This window comes from Alligator mississippiensis, chromosome 3 (genome assembly GCF_030867095.1).
Source record: "Alligator mississippiensis isolate rAllMis1 chromosome 3, rAllMis1, whole genome shotgun sequence".
Classification (NCBI taxonomy): Eukaryota; Metazoa; Chordata; order Crocodylia; family Alligatoridae; genus Alligator; species Alligator mississippiensis.
Genome location: NC_081826.1, coordinates 252,532,518 through 252,550,371, shown reverse-complemented (window position 1 = coordinate 252,550,371; position 17,854 = coordinate 252,532,518). Strand labels below are relative to the sequence as shown.

Genomic DNA, 17,854 nt, shown 5'->3' with positions numbered 1-17,854 from the left:
CTTTGGGATCACCAATTTTCACTGTATTTAAATTACAGTAACATTTTAATGTAAATGACTTTATTATACACCTATTTAATATTCTTTTAGCTATAAATATAAATTGAAGCAAGCAAGATGAAGAAAAGGAGGTAGAAAAAAAGACTAGACCAAGAAAGAGTTAAAGATAGTAGGAAATTCCCAATTTTATAAAGAATTCTCAAAATTATTCCTTAAATCCTAGGAGTCATTAGATATCCAGCCTAAACTGAACATCCAAGTCAAATGATAGATTTAAGAATTCTACAGAAAAACAAAACCAAACTTTGCTGAAATGGCATTCAATGTAAAACCTAAATTTTAAATGTGGCACTTACTCATTAGATGGAGCAGAAAGCTTTGATTTTGTTAATTCTTCACCTAAGCAAAAAATACACTATTATGACAAATAAAAGCCATGAAATTTTATTAACAAAATCATTCAGCTTCATGATAAAAATAATCTGGAATGTTAATAGCTGTAATTAAAATTAATCCAAGACTGCTGAAATGTGAAGGATGAATAAATGAAAAACAGTAACTTTTAAGAAATGCTACTGGTCACTTCATTTCACAGGAAAAGACAATTAAGGTATGAACTCTAATACTTTAAAACAAACAACGCTATTTTTTAGTCTCTAGAATGTTACTGATTAAAATGCTAATCACTGACTCGTAGCAAGTTCTACTCTGCATTAAAATACGAAAGGGCTACTACAAATCAATTCCATCATGAAACACGACACATTCATTTTTGACCACTTGGTATATTGGCTTTATTTGAGATTTGTATTGGAAAATACAACAATGCATATATATTGTAAAATAAACATAATGCATATATATATTTTGGACAATTAAGATTACCAAAGTCACTTGTGTGTGTAAAGATTCAGGAGTTCAGCTCCTCATAATGCATGTGAATCACCTTTTATATCTTTATTAAATAGCACAGCTATTTAGACAGGACTGGGAATGACACCTGTTACTGTTTCAGTGACCCTGCACTAAACAGACAGAGATAACCCCACCCCTACCCACTGGTGCAATTTGGACCCAAAGCAAGTGGGGCAAGGCCTCTGGAAGGGGACTGGGAGAGAGAACACTACAAAGAGCTTAGCTTGACTCTTCACTGCCACGGATTTTAAAACGGACATTTAAAATGGGTCTAAGATTTTTAATGAGGAAGAATACTGTTTTAGGAGGTATGAGAACTCACAGCAGACAAGACAAAAGTTTTCAGGAGGAGGAGAGTGAAAACTTGATGCGGAGGCTTGATTTCCATCATTGGTCACAAATAGCCATATCTGACTACAGATTGTTGGGGGACCCAACAAAATCCATCTATTTTCTGAAACTTTTGGAAACAGTTGAGGAATTAGGTGTTATAAAATCTGTGTGTGAAGTGTATTCACTGCTTTGAAGTTTTAGTAAATAGGTTAATTTAATTTTGCCCACAGATTATTACTATGGCTGCTAAGTGGTTAATTCTGGCCTTGAACAGAAATTAAATATCCAGCAGTGGAAGCATCTGAGAAATATCCACAATCATTCTAGGAGCACTACAGGTGTTCAGTCTACAGTTGCCCCCTCTATCTTCTGCTCTCTATGTCTTCCCCAGACCAGGTGATCCTAGTCTGGAGAAGGCATGGGAAGCAGAGGCTGCTCTAGTCCCTTTCCAGACCAGTCAGGCAAGGAGTAGCTACTCCACTTCCCTCTTGGACCAGTCTGGGAGGGGATTGGATTAGCCATCAAAGCACCTGCCTACACCCCAGACAGAGAACTCCCTAAGGGAATCTCTGATCTAGGGAGTGGCCGGGGGCTTCAGTGACTGCTCCAGTCCCCTCTGGACCAGACTGAGGGAAGTGTACAAGTACTGGGAACATCTTTCTCCAGGAAGGCACAAGTTTTCCCCAGGAGAAATTTAATGAATGCTTGTTCACTTGTTGTTTCTATTGGGAGAGCAGCGGTTCTCCTGACAGCAACATAATGCCTGTACATGGTCTATAGTAATTCAATTTTTATTATTCTAGGGCACTAGAGCTAGCAATAAGCATTCTTTTTCTAATCAATGAGAACACAAAAATAGAAATTTGACACTTTTTCTTCTCCATAATCATAAAATTCAATTTTATGATGAATACAGTGAATTTGAAAGGAAAAATATCAAGAATACCTTAGCAGCTAAAAATTAACACTTACTAGATGAATTCCGGTTCATTTGTGCCTAAAATATAAATTAAAAAAAAAAATAGAAGTAAGCATTCCTACCAACAACTTACTAAAATAGTGAAGTGTTGAAGTGCTATACATTTAGGAGGTATACATTGCTTTCATTATTTTGTTTTCAATGCAGGGAAAATATCCTGGAATTGGGAGAGGCTGGAGCATGAACAGGAGCTTAGTGACAGCCCTATGGAAGCAAGTAAGACGGAGCAAAGGAAAAGCTACTGGGAGTTTGAAGGTGGGAATTGGAGCAGGGAAATGAAGAGTGTGAAAAAATGGCAACATGTCAGCTAAGGGAGAAACAGATTTGAAAACCAGTTGTTTGAATCTGCGCTTGGAAACTTAATACTAAAGAATTTGTGGGACTCCAAGAGTGGAAAAAACTGTTACAATTTAGCTAGCTGAAATAAGAACAGTTCTCAAATACCGTCAGTTATCACAGAGACTGAGGAATTAAATCAACAAGACAAAAATAAAAACTTAGATTTAGAAAACCAAACAATAAAGCAACACTAAAATCAGAAGAATAACTTTTTAAACACAATTTCATTGTATTTGTCACACCTACTGATAAAAGAATCAAAATGTAATAAAACTTCTTCACAATTTAATACTGTCTTCTTTTAAGTGCTTTAGGATGGTTAATATAAAGCCTCACAACTGAGACTTCAGTAAATATAGTTATATCCATTTTATAGGATGCGTAAACTGAAAACTTAAAAAAAAAAAAGTATAACATAGCAGTTTTTTTTAACACTGAGGAATGGAAACCATGCCACTAGAGTCAGCCCATGGTTCAACCACAAGAACACACTTCCTCCCCAAAATAAATAAATAAAAATACAATTAGTTTTTAGTTAAAAATATTAGCAAAAATATAAATCATTCTGTACTTACAGGACTGTGTCTCTGATATTGGCAATTGGAAGAAAAAGGGAAACAATATTTTTAGATTTTTATGCAAAACATTTGCTTTAATATAGAGACCTGCTTATTCTTACCCTTATTTTGCTTGAGTATCACCTATAAAGGTTCATATGTAGCATTATTCCTAGTGTATAAGCAATCATTCTATCATTTTAAGGAAAACATTTAAGTTATGGTTTAAAATGATGTATTTCATCATTTATTAAAGCATTCAGTCTTATCCTCATGGTTTTAAAGCACTTGCAATCCAATTCTATTCCAATACTGTTTCTGTGCATATGTTAAGAAGGGTCCCCAAAATAGTGCTATTTAAATCCAAATTAAATGCCACTATACACAAAGCACATAAGTGGTTTTTGGGAGAGTATAAGTGTTGTTATTTTCTGTCCATTACTTAATATGACCCTGGATCGCATCTTATCCCTGGATCTAATATCACATTTCAAACAAACAAAGCAGTCACAAACAAACTGCTAGCAGAGGACAGGCTGGAATATAAAAATAGAGCTTGAATCTTGAGGAGGCAGAGACAATCTTCAGGTGGCTATCCACCTCCTCAAAGCCAGGAAAGAACATACACCTCTCTGCTAACTATTGAACTAACTGGTTGTAGTAGAAAACATATGATGGGACACCGCTAATGAGACGACACCTGCCAGTGACCAAAGAAGAGCAACAGAAGTGAGGGCAGGTCCAACCCAAACCTGGGAAGACTGGATATGTCTAATACTGCAATACAGTGTTAAACATAACCAAGACAACTTAAATTAACTAGTTTTGTTATAAGAAACAATCTAGAGGCAGTGGCATGAAGCTTAGTGAAGTTAATTCACTCTGCTTTCCCTGAGAAGGAGAATAAATAAACCCACACTATAATGTCTGTGCTGTTGTGGCTTATAGTGCTTCTAGAAATCGAGCTAGTTTCTTTAAAGCTGGCTTGGGTGCCCCTAGGCTACATCCTATTGAGATCTAGTCCTAAAAACAGTGGAGAAACTAGGGAGAAAAGGAGACAGAATAAAAGTAACTGCATTTATCTTGCAAAAAGTGGTGACTTGAAGACTATTATTGTGGCTGAAAACATGTAGTATCCAGGAAATAAATTTAAGGAAATATTTCTAGTTAGTAAATAACCTTAACCATAGTGCAAACAACATCATGCTCCCTTCTGCTTACTCTCCTTCTTTCTCATTAATCTTGCATTCTTGAATGCACAGTAGTTGGGTACCTTCTACCTTTTCAACAGGCAAGGTAGAAGGGATCTACCCAGCCTGGTAGAGCACTCAGCTGGAAGGTTGGGAAATGCAGGCTTTAATTTCCTCAGGTTGAGAACAGCCCATCACTCAGTTCTCCCACTTACGGGGTGAGTGTTTGTAAAGGTTTTCTGGCTGCCCTGCTGAGCCCTGGTAGATATTAATATAATTGCGTGACTGGAATCCCAAATCTGATCCCCAAAATTGACCATCATGCCTGAACCTTCAAGTTCCTGAACAATCCAATTTCCCATTTTAAATTAAACCATCAGCTGAGCCACAGGATCAGGCAAAGGCCAGGACTGGACTTGGGATACATGCCACATGTTCAATTTAAGCGGGATACAAACCAATCACAAAGGCGTTCTACATTAAACGTGGAATGTTTTTGTGGCTGGCTTACCAGCCCAGCCCAGGTGGGCACTGTGTGTAGCCTGCTCCAACTGGTCTGCGATCTGCAGTGCACACCCCCAGTGAGACTGCACTGCACATAGTGCCTATTCCAGCTGTTCTGGGATCTGTGCTGCACGCATCCACCCATTCACTGAAGTGCCAGAGCGGCTGGGATGGATGCCGTGTGCGGCAGATATCCCAGGCCTTTCCCATGGGGCTGGTACAGCATGTGCCATGCCTCACGTGGGTCAGCTGGGATCCAAAGGCCACACCAGGGGTCAGATGGTGGGGCTCTGCGGTCCAAGCACAGACAACAAATGACGTGAATGACAGTTGTAGTACAGGGAGTCTGGAAGAGTAACTGTGATTTAACATTCCATTCTGGGGACCAAATGCCTAAATTTGGGGACTACAGCATGTTATACACTACACACACACAAAAATATAAAATATCTTTCAGGGGATCTGTCCTAGAAACCTGAAGGGAAAATTCAGCTACAGAATTAGAATTACTTTGCATTAAGTGCAAGTAAAATGTATGCATCCCTTTTTTGTGAAAAGGTGCTGATTTGAAAATTTCAGATTTTGGCTGAAAGTATAACAACTTTTCCTCTCTAATAAAATAAAACGCAAGGAAGAAAATTACTTACAGAAGTTGCTGGAGAAAGAGCAATATTGCCAATAGATACTTTTAATTCATCTAATGAAGCCATAGTGTAGTGTGAACTATTGTTTGGCAGTACAGGTTTGATTTCTACGTGGAACCTTCTAGGTTCATCTTCTTCAGAGTCAGAATCACTGGATGAGTAGAAATGGTTCTCTTTGGTATGTTTTTCTTAGTTAAGGTAACTGGTATTTCAAAGTCACCTGATTCATGAACAAATCTGCTTCTCACACATACCACAAAAAAAATCAACACATCTAGAACAAGTAAAACACCAGAACACATACATGAATCTAACAAAGTTAAAAGTGTCTTAAAATAGCTACTTGAGAAAAAACTATCTATAGTTTGACAACATTCATATTTTCAAGTTAAATGCTGAAGCGTATACTCTAAGTACCTAATATTGAAGGGATTCTCAAACCGGGTGCCATAAACCCAGAGATTTTAAATAGGAATCTAGTATTAGAAACATTCTGACCTCTTGTGGTCTTTGAGTCCTTTGCAAAATAAAAATTGTTCTGTTATTTTTCTGCAGTAAAAAATGTGTGACAACTAAGAGCTGGCATTTTTCAAGGGGTGCCATGAGTTTAATGAGGACTGCGTTGAGTCTAAGAAGGTTGAGAACTATTGTACTAATGGAACAAATGGCAGAAAGTGTGTTAATACCACTATAAGATTACAAATGTAAAGGCATGAAAAACCTGAGTAAAAAAAATAAGATTTTAAAACAAATCTTTAGGTTGAAGCACAAAACAGAGTCAAGAGTTTTGAATTCTCTTCCCAGTTCTGCTAGTCACTTACTCTGTGATACTCTTTGACTTGTTTCTACTCTTCTGTGATATTTACTTCACAATACTCTTACAGGACTTGCATTTTGTAAGTTTTTTTGAGATCCTTAGATCAGTGATTCTCAACATTTTTAGATTCTGGGCACCTCTCAGAAAATACCAGCTCTTTGCTTTGATGCGTTACTTCAGAGGCTGTCAACTGGGGGTATGCGTATTCCCGGGGGTACTTGGGAGGGCCCCAGGGGGTACATACGGCGGTGCAGGGAAGCGGTGTGCAGCTGTGGGGTGAAGTGGTGAATGGTGGCAACTGCATGCGAGCTCCCTGTCCCCCACCATCAGTCACGTGCTGCTATACCGCCAGCTTTGCATCCAGCCAGCCATCAGCACCCCTCTCTCTCCTCCCCCCCCGCCGGAAGGGGGTACATTCCAGAAGGGGTACCCACCAGAAGGGGTACATGCCTTAAAAAAAGGCTGAAAACCTCTGTGTTACTTAACTAAAGAAAAATAATAGAACAATTTTTCTATTGCAAATAGCTCAGAATGGCCACAACAGGTCAGAATCCTTAATTAATTGTCAATTAATGCAAGAATGTAACAGTTCTTTTCCCCATTTTGTGCTTTAAAATATGCAACATATAACAATAGGATTTTGGGCATTCAATTTCTATTTTTAAAGAAATGATTAACAACAAGAATTAAATGGCATATAGGTTTAAGTTTACAACTTACTGAACAAAGCACTAATACAACACCATTACTGTATATGTCTGATTGCATACAGTTTTTAAGGCTTTGTTAAATGAGGCAGAAACACATCAGCATTATGACAGCTTTATCTTCTCAATTAAAACACAGTTATTTTAGTGAAATTTCTAATTTGCATGCAATGTCAAAAATTGAAAATGATGACATACTTCTAGTCTGGTATACATGTAGTTTCGGTTGGCTACTTTAATATATATTATCTGCAGATATATATATATCTGCCTTGGGTATGTTAGAATGGACAGAGATATAAAAGACTTAGTTCCCCAGATTAACAGCAATCTCTTTGGAAATAGGTCTGCTCCTCTTCTGCTTATGCAGATACCTATAACAATCGACTGGTGTACTTCATCACTTGCATCCCTTAAATCAGCAAACCATGCTTGCCAGCCACTTAACTTACCTAGGAGAAATCATTATAACTCTCAACTTTAAAAAAGGCAAGGCTCTCAAGGAGGATTTAGACTGTTGGAGCCCATCACAAATACAATTTTGAACTAAAACTTGGAATACAGATTTTGTCTTGCAGTTCCCCACACTCAAGAGAGGCAAGACTTATCTGGGGAATTAGCTATAGGACACAGACCACAGGACTTGGGATTCTACACCCAAGAACTATATTGGTGGAAGCTCTGAAATATATGCAATACAGCATCTAAAAAGTATATATGGTAAGCAAAGAAGCCACTCAAAGGAGTTCCCTTACTCAGAAAAGCTTTGCATAGGGAAAGACCAATACCTACCCCAAAATGGATTCAACATTGAAAAGACAGCATTATAGCCAAGAATCTTACTTAACATCAGCAAAATGTCCATCATCATGGTTCAAGGTTAACTTCCCCCTACCAGAAAAAAACTTCTAAGTGAAATTTTTTAGACTTGGTGCGATGAACTGAGATAACTGATTCAGAAACCCATGTCAAGGCAAAGACCACTCTGGGTTATCTGGTTCTGAGTGCCAGAAACAGTGAAGGTGGTCAGAAGACATTAGGATTAGTATTCCTCCATCTCTCTTCCCAACACTGAAGACTTTCCATGGTAGGAATGATTGTCCACTATGGTTCCTATAAAAGCACATTTTTAGTAATTTTATTTCAGAGTTTCTGCCAACAGAATGTTTATATAGCTTGGATCAAAAAGAAAAATCTCACTTGACCTGAGGTTCCACTAAGTCAGGGAAACTCTTAGGAGAGATTTTGAATGTTTCTTTGTCAACATCATCAAATCTATGAATACTTTTGTGCTTTCTAGAAGCTGGAGCCCTGTATGGCCAGTGGGGATTGCAAATCACTTAGCTTCTCCACTAGATTGATTGCCTTTTTCATCCCCCTCCTTGAAGAGATAGCATGGTAAATGAGGGCACTCAAGCAAATCATTCACTGAGCTGTAAGTAATTCACTTTTGTTCTATCTGATAAACTTACACAAAACAAAAATGCATTTCAGTTCACAAGTTTGGCTAGCAATTTGAAACAACTGTTAAACAACGAATTACATATAAAACTTGGAAATAGCTGGGTGAACAGGACCTTTGAAAACACTTGTGTGGCTGATGCCAAGAGGCAAATGTTGATGGGTTATGGCAAGTTGCAAGAATCTTTCACGGAACAGTGAGCATCTGTAGTCATACAACTAGCACGTTAATGAAGCCAAGGAAGCTATGATGGACTGAATACTATCTGCTTCAAAGTGCGTGTAGTTGCTGAAAAATTCAGATGTTTGTGATCTAAACCTAGTTGTACTCCTCTGGATCATAAACAACAAAGAGGCAGTTCCTAACAACACTGAAGAGCTTCCTAAAGTAACTGGCTTGCTTGGATCTGTAGCAGGTACTGAGAGGTCCTGGCCAGGACCTATCTTTATTGGTGATAAGAGAAGAATGAAGGAATGAATCTGCCCCTATAAAAGGGAAAGACTTGAAAACCACAAACTACCCTGAAAAAATAACTGATAACATCTCCTGTAATCAAGGCTCGTTGACGTAGAAAATAAGTGTACAGAAGAAGGAATGACTGATTAGCAAAAGCAGGTTGCTAATCAAGAAAATGGCAGCCAAAGCCTTCCACAAATTAACTGATTGAATAAACTTATTACACAGAAAAGGAGCATTAACTGCTTTTCATCCTATAGGAGCTCCCCAAGAAGAACATACAGTTCAGTTTATGATGTCATAAAGAGAAGGCCACCATGGTAGAAGATTACATAGCATGAGAAATGACTGCCATTATTTAAGTTTGCTATTACAATTGTTACCATCGTGGAGGTAAACTGAAGTTATTCTGTCCAGACATTTTTAATTTGATCAAAAATCTTCAGAAGTTGACCAAATCCTACCTTTGAATTTGAAAACTATGAAATAGATTTCCTTCAAAGTTTCCACTAAAGTTTACTTTGGGGCCAAAACAAATACTGAATTTTTCAAGAAGTAGTGAACATCTGAGTACAAGAGGCTGTAACAAAAGTCTAAACTTCATTTTATTATATTTAGCAATTAATTAGTTATTCCCATATTCTCAGTAACATACAAGTACTATTTCCACTGCTATTGCAATAGATAATATGATATCCATATCCATGTATATACATTATATAAAAGGATATTCTGACTGGTCTCTGGTTTAATACTGTATCCTTCGTCATCTACATCAGGAATATTCTAAAAGAGAAAAAATAAAATGACTGCATTGACAAACTAACACAACAATGTATTTTTATGTGAAGCTTTGCTGTACTTAGAAATTTAGACTAACTTGTCATTGCTGTCAAATCAGACCATGACTGTAGTGACAGTGATGTTTACCCATTACTAAGAGACACTTATTTCAAGTTATGCCCTGTGGCTCATAAATTCTGACAGATCAGATGCCTGAAGAATGGAACATGACAAATATAACACCATCCTTCAAATAAGACTTGGCAAGTGCTAATAGGTCTCCATTTATTTGTATAACTTTATCAAAATCATCAGCATACAGAGACACTAAATGTAATCAAAAGTGAGTCTAAAAACACATTGGTCATGTTCTCTTGGTCCAATATTTTTCAAATCTCAGTTTCTACTTCCATTTCCTTCAGTTAAGCCACTGCAAGTAGAGTCTTGAACCTCAAGTTTTACTTCCCTAATCTAATTATTAGAGCAGGGGTAGGCAAAATACAGCCTGAGGCCGAATCTGGCCTGCCAAGGGATTTTGTCCAGCTTATGGTAGGTCCCTCAGCCCTGTTTAGCCCAGGCACAAAGGGCATCCTGGAGCATGTCACATACAGCCAGTCCTGCTGCCCCCAGGCATGCAGCGGGGCTGGGACGACATGGTGGCTGGACTTGCTTTCCAACAGCCCTGGCAACAGCAGCTCCTTCCAACTCCTGCTGCCAGTCTCCACTGCTAGCCCCAGCCTGGGCTCCCCAGCCTGTCTGTCCCACCCCCACCACCGGGGGCACAAGATGGAACAGGGGCAGGTGAGGCGTCCATGGAGAACTGACCTGGGACCAAGGCAGGGCACGCTCTGCTTGGAGGATGGAATGGGACTGTGGGCAGGTGGGGAGTTGTGTCCAGGAGTAGGATAGGTGATGGGGAAGGGTGGAGGGGAAGGGGGGCTGGGGTTGGGGTCACGAGGTGGTGACAGTGTGCGTGTGTGTGTGGGGGGTCCAATGCAGAGCTGTGATCCGCTGCCTGCACGTCCCTACGACAGGCACCAGTTCTGTGGGCAGGGATGTGTGGGAAGTGAACCACAGCTCTACTCCAGGTCCAGGCTCTGCTTGTCCTACTCCTGAATGTTGCTCCCCACCAGCCCTCAGCCCCATCCCAAGCACCCAGCTGCATGTCCTGCCCATGCAGGTCCCAGCTATTCTCCACGGAGACTCCAAGTTCGCTGGGCAGAGACAGTCAGGCGGCCCCTGTGCACACAACTCAGTATGCTCTGCAGACACCTTCAGTCTGCCCAGTAACAGATGGCAGCAGTGCACAGGGCAGCCCTGACTGGCAGATCCAAACTGCTCAGAGTCAGCCTGTGTCTCCCTGCAGCACAATGTGGGACTGTGAAGGTGTGTTCTACTCCCTGCTTGGATGGAGTAGTAGTCCAGCCTGAGCAATATACCATCTCCCGGGTTTAGAATCTAAACCACAGCATTTTTCATCTCCATAACAACAACTTCAATTTCACCAGATCAAAAGAATTAAGACTTATGTGGAACACTGTGGTGTAACACAGTGTACTAAGTAACTAATAATATGTTCATTTTCAAAATAAGAGGTTTATTATGTTGATCATATTTCTTAATTTTCAAAACTGACAGCCAAAATCGGATTTTCAGATTTTTCTTAACAAGTTTCTGAGATAAATTTTGTCTTTAATTTGGTATCATCCCATCACCTTTAAGCTATAATGCATTATGTAGAATTAACAAGTTTATTAGAAAGACTTCTTTTAGTAGAAAATTAGATTACACCATTTAACTCATAAGTGTTATATTTTAAGATGTGTATGGAGTATAATCTTTCCAATAGACATCTAGTCAGCAATATTTATCTTTAGACTTCAACCTTACAATAAAGAACACTGAGATCCCCTTCTCTTTTAGAAAGCTCTGAGGGCCTGACTTCATAGCTATGTTAAACCAACAAGTTAGCATCACAATCTGGTACCTTAGTCCAACTTGTTCAAGTCAGAATTTTTTTTAGCTATGTTTGACCTCAAACTGACTTTGTTTTATGCTAAAGAAGGATTAATGAAACTTGACATCAAAGTAAACAGAACAAACAGTCAGAGGCTATGTACATGCCCACACAATACAACTACTGACTTCTAAAACATTTGTCACAGTAGGCTATTGTCAATATTTCATGGTTCAAATATGCAACACATCTTTAAACATACACTAAACATTTTCTTTGGTTTTCTTCTAGTTAGACTGGATATTTAAAATGCCATAATTAGGAACAGTGGAAAAGTTGCAAATTACATTAGTTCTGTTTTTTGTTGTTAATATTGTGAAAGAATTTATATTATCTAAGTGACTTTTAAAAAAATTACTAATTGCAAGGATAAATGAAACACATTTAAACACCCAACCATTAGGCAAATTCTCTTAAAACTTAATTTAAAAAGCTTCATATTAACTTAATTTAAATGTCATGTCTGATCTTGCAAAAGGGCTTCAACCATGGATTTATCCATAATTAGGGGTATTGAGGCAACCATTCCCTTGGGCTGTCATTTGACATCCAAAGGCTTCATATCAGGGCATGCCTCCTGCCACTGTGGTACAACAGGCTCTACAAATGTACAGTGCGGGGTTAAGAGGGAAGCAGCCTCAAGATCTTACCTTAGTTCTAGAGACAAAACTATCTATCACGATGTTAATAATGCTACTTTAGCAGCAACTAAATGTGAACATATTCAAGTAGGGAAAAGAATTAATATGCAGAAAAGGGAAACACAAACTTAGCAGCAAAAACTGTGACCTGCAAAGCTTCTTAACCTCAGTAGTCCCACACTACTTAGCTCTGCCCTACAACTCTATATAGTAATAAATTTAAATATATATCAAACTGAAGTATGTGTAAAACGTACCCATGGGGATTAATATCACCACCACCCTGCTGCTGGTGTTTGGTCAGGATCCAGCACTTCACTGCCAGAGCTGGACTGGACCCCTGCAGTCTAGATCTAGCTCAGAATTACTGACACCTCAGGGACACCTCAGGATAATTAAGGAACCCTAACTGGTTGCTATTTCTCAGCTTCTTTCCAGTACTGCCAGGGCTGCTTCTTTAGCAAGGTGTTCCTCATATGCAGGTAGAGCTTAACTCTTAACCTGTTCTTCCTGGGTTTCAAAAGCCCAGCAGACACACAGATAATGAAACACCCAGTTACTCATTCATCTCTCCCCTGAGATGCAGAAGAAAATGCCCCTTACTGCCCTCCTCCCTGTAGAGACAGGGCAGGGGCAGATCCAGAGGGGGTACAGTGGCACAGCTGCATACCCTCCCTTTTTTTGGTTTGGGACACACCACAGGAGCCTCTGGGGTCTTCTTAAAGTCCCTAAACAGGTGAAAATCCCCCCTTCCTTCCCCTTGGTGCTCAAGGCACACCTGCTCCCCTCCCCTTCTCTCTTGCCTGTCCCTCCTACTTTCCTCACGGTCCCAGGGCAGGGAAAGCACCAGACCTACTTCTACCTGCCCCATCTGGTCTGAAAGAACCCTGGTCTTAACTGGGGACAAAGACAACAGATAAAGTGTGGTGGGAGAGTAGTTTCCCCCTCCCTGCCTGATTTCTTGGGAGCAGGTGTGGCAGGGGGCACACCCCTGCCCATCCCTGCTGCTGTTGTCCAGTCCCCATCTGCACTTAAGACCAGCCCCCGCACAGCCCAGCTGGGGTGTACAGAAGTCTCTCAAACACTTTGTCCATCCCCCCAGGATACAGGGGAAAGCAGCAGTGGCAGCTGGGGAAGGGGCAGAAACGGAAGGGTGGAAACGTGCCTCTGATCATGAAGTGGAATTTTTACAAGTCTCCCTAAAGCAGGGGGCATTTTCACCTGCTTTAGGGAGACTTGTAAAAATTCCCAGAGGCTCCCAGTGCACCCACACTGGTTGGGAGATGGGAGGAGGCTTACAGGAGGAAGGCACAGCTACCGTGCAGTGTGGCTTGCTACTCGTGCACCCCCCTCTGGGAAATCTTGGATCTGCCCCTGAACTAGAGTGATTCAGGATATGGACAAATGTACACTTGGAGCAGTTTCCAAAGGGGAGGGGAGGCTGGTGCTACTCAGGAGTGCCCAGCAGTTGTTACGTTGTAACTGTTACACCTAAGAAGACAGTGATACAAGACCACATTTAGATACTGAGTTTCTCTTGGGAGCTCCTGCTCTCCTAGAAGAAGCCACTAGTATACAGCTGTTCAAGATTTTTGTCTCAGAATAAGTTCCAGGAGAAAAATAACTTGGATTAAATTACTCCCAGAAAAGTTTCTCCTGGGAGAGTGAATGTCTGTACTTACCCGTCTGAAAGAAGACACAGCACAGTCTTCCAGCCTCTGCCCCACCTGCCCTAACCTCTAAAACAGTATGTCTACTAGAGACTCTACTTCTCCAGCTGCACAGCAAATAGAATACACCCTCTTCACAATCCCACAGCGTGCTGCAGGCTGACTCTGAGAAGTCTGTATCAGCCAATCAGGGTAGCCTTGTACACTGCTGCCATCTGTCACCAGGCAGACTGAGGGAGCCTGCAGAACACACTGATGTGAGCACAGGGGCCCCTTGGCTGTGTAGTCAGCACTACACAATCTCTGCTCTTCAGCTGCTAGGCATTCAAATGTATGTTCAGGCATCCTTGGGTAAGTCTTTCTACCAGGGGACCAAATCCAGGAGAATTCTCCTAGATCATCTGAACATGTCTATGCAGCCAAATGAGCTCCATTGCCCCAGCTTTAACTCTGCATGAAACGGGTTCCACAAAAGGCCATAAAAGGCAAAAACCCCAAGGAAATGGATTTAAACTGGGGGGAGGGAGGAAAACACATTTAGATTAAATCTCAGAAAAACCACCTAAGTGCAAGAATAGCAGGACAATGGAACAAATTGCTCAGGGAACTTGTGGGATCTTCACTGGATGTTTTAAAGATGCTGGAATGACATCTGCCTTGGGTGGTTTAAGAACAGTGCATCCTGCACCAGCAAGGTGAGGGGGTTGAGGTCGGGAGTTAGGAAACTACAGTAACTGCTTATAAGAAAAATAAATTTAAGCTAGTATGAAATGTATGCATTTTTTTACATGATCTAGCAGCTGCCAACAAATATGATAACAACAGTGTTCCCAGACATCTGGTTCAGAGATGGTTTAAATAGTGCTGTACTAGGTATGTATGCATTTTCTATTGTTGTCTTTTTATGCTATTTTTCCATTTTTCATATATTCCAATGATATTTACATAGAAATAGGAAACTCCTAAAGAAAGTGACTAATACACTGGCCTATTTTCTCTAATTTGACTATGACATTATATATCCAATACATTTAATTAAATATCAAATAAATAAACTCTTTCCTTTGTCAATTTATTCACAGCACGTGACAAAGTAGCTGTTGCCTATGAGAGTTCATGCCTCTCAGAACTAGTTAGTCTCTAAGGTGTTATGCTATGCTGCCTTCTGGCTGACTTTAGGCAAACACAGCTAACTGCCTCTCGACAGTATTATGTAGGAACAGTGGAAAAGACTGCTATTGAATTCAGCTCTGATTGGAGCTTCATTTTTTTTTTATACCTAAAATGTTTACAAAATTTTCCCCATGACCACAATTTTAGATGACAGAGAGGAAGTTCCTCCACCTGCTCCCTGTACAAAAGATCACAAATGAAGACATTTCAGATGTAAACAAACAACCATGTTAGAAAAATGATCAGCTAAGATGGTGGAGGCCAATCTCTTTGATAGGTGTGCTACAAATTAGCCCTGAACCTTCCCCAAATGCCACTCCAATCCTTCCTTTACCCAATCTGCTGCTCTGCTGTCTGCCTCCTGCCCTATTTGCCACTGTGCTACCTGTCCCGTTTCCAATCAGTCATGTCCCCTTGTGTCACCCATGCTGCAGGCTGGCCACCCCAGAGCTAAAACCTTGATACAGGTTCCCAAAATAGCAACTCAAGATACCTGAAGTCAGTCTGAATTTCAGTGATTGGTGGCTCATCACTTCCTAACAATCAAGGTTCTTTAACCCCAAAAGAAGAAAAAAAAAAATCTGGTGGGCACTCCCAAATTACCAATTACTTTTGCAAATCTTCACCATTTATATTTAAATTAAAACCCATTCATGTTAGAAAGGGAGAAGTGGTTTAAGTCGTAAAATTAAACAAACCAACCTGTTTCAAGGTTTTCTAAATGCGAAAAAATCACCACTCTTAACTTCATAACATGATCATGAATTTTATAAAAATTATATGAAAAGGATTTCCATATGTAAACGTTAAAACAGCTGTATGACTATAACGGATGGCAGAAAATAAGTGACCCAAGACTATATGGACAATAAGGTTCATAACTTATAAAAACAAAGTACAAAAAAAGGTGAATATTGTTCTTTCAATATTATTTTAATAGAATATTAAAGATATTCTTGCACAATTCATATTATACTTGCAAGAATACATTCTAACAGTTTAAATGTACTTGGTCATGGGACTATATGTCAAACAGAGTTTGATATACAAAATCATTTCACTGATTACCAATACAGATAACATGAGTTATAGCTACCATATTTAAGGAGTGAAACAACTGAAATCTTAAAAAATTAAAAAGAATGGCATTAAAACGGGACACTCTAGAAATAAACTCCCATGGCTTAAGTGTGGCCCATGGGACCAGTTGATCTAATGGGGGTAGGGAGTGCTCAGATATAGTACTTAATGCGGTGAGAACTCAGCTAGAGCATGCTGCATCAGTTTACTTGAAAGTGGTAATATTTTAATGGCTTTTTTTTAAACAAAGCAGAAGTCCAACAAAGGAAATAATATTGCTCTCTTCTGACAAAACAAAAGAGAGAAATTAGACTAGAATTTTAAATTCTGTTTAAGTGCACTCATAAAATACTAGAAATGACCCAGCCAGAATCAAATGAATACATCAAATTTGTGGTTAGCAACTACAAAGTATAATTTTTCACAGTATCTAAATTCACATAAATGAAGACCTAGTGGATTTGTAAAGAATGTCAGGCATATTTACAGTTGAATTTAATTAATTATTAAAGCATGGTCACAAAAACAAGCAAGTCAGAAAATAAACATTGCAAGTCAAACTGAGTTACATTTCACTCCACTGATTTAACCCTAGAGATGTCAAAAGCCATTATTTCCATTAAGGGCTGGATAATTCTTGGGGTAATTCTCTGTTTTTGCACTGCATATTCACTCAAAAAAAGAAAGTTTGCTTTGTATGAATTCTTTCAGAAATTTAAAAAGTTTAAATAAAAAAAAAAAATCAAATTATTGTTTCTGCTAAATGGATAATAAAAAAACCTAACAGATGCTTTATGACTTTAATATACTTTGCATTAATTGGTAAAATGTACTTTTCTAGTCAGTAAAATTGTATTAGAAAAAATAACCAAGCAAATCTCTCTCTCTCTCTCCCCCCACATGTTAATATAGGATTAAAATAGTAAGCGTGGGCAGATATTCTAGCATGAACAAAAACAGGTACACCAGGACACTTAAGTTCTTCAATATCACTGGTGTTTAATAAACTGATTGAGAAATAACTTAGTCTACAGCAAATCACTTACAGAATTCTGTAAATCTATTCCCCAATCATAGCCACAGGGAACTGCATTACATGTAATTTTGAATTAGATGTAGATAGAAACGTTTAAACAAGAAAAACTCAAAGTAAAATTTCTTAAACAGAAAACTGCTAACTCCACTGCTTAATTTGCAATTAAAACCTCTTTAAAGCTGGGAAATAAAACTATAAAAATACATAACAGGTGGAACTGAAAGCATCAGAAGACCTGCACCCAAATAGATAAAGCCAAAGACCGCAGAAATTTCAGGTATGTATCAGTCATTTACAAATGTAGGCCCTGGACCTACAGTTTCATCCCACTTGTACAAGTTGTTGCAATGAAACAAAACCACTGATGGGATTGTGCAAAGATGCAGCAACTTGTATGGGCAGATTACAGTGTAAGGATAAGGCATATGTTACATGTTTAATTAATTAAGATCCTATTAACCTTTCAAATTAAATTAGTAAGTGGTTGAAATAAAATGTCTTGCTTTAACAGACCATTTTTGTATGCTACCAATGGCTACATCTCCAGCCAA

The 17,854-nt window shown here is 39.2% G+C and overlaps 1 protein-coding gene across 2 annotated transcripts in view; it reads right to left on the bottom strand.

Annotated features, from left to right (window-relative positions):
- The window catches only part of FCHO2 (FCH and mu domain containing endocytic adaptor 2), a 153,528-nt gene that overhangs the window by 31,856 nt on the left and 103,818 nt on the right, over positions 1–17,854 (bottom strand). The window contains exons 12-16 of one of the 2 annotated variants that reach the window (XM_006263835.4): positions 9,635–9,689; positions 5,465–5,643; positions 3,142–3,153; positions 2,221–2,245; positions 357–399 (exon numbers count right to left, since the gene is read on the bottom strand). In XM_006263835.4, coding sequence (XP_006263897.1) covers positions 357–399; positions 2,221–2,245; positions 3,142–3,153; positions 5,465–5,643; positions 9,635–9,689 — 314 coding nt within the window. The remainder of the gene's footprint in view (positions 1–356; positions 400–2,220; positions 2,246–3,141; positions 3,154–5,464; positions 5,644–9,634; positions 9,690–17,854) is intronic. The other variant, XM_006263836.4, reaches the window with a different exon arrangement.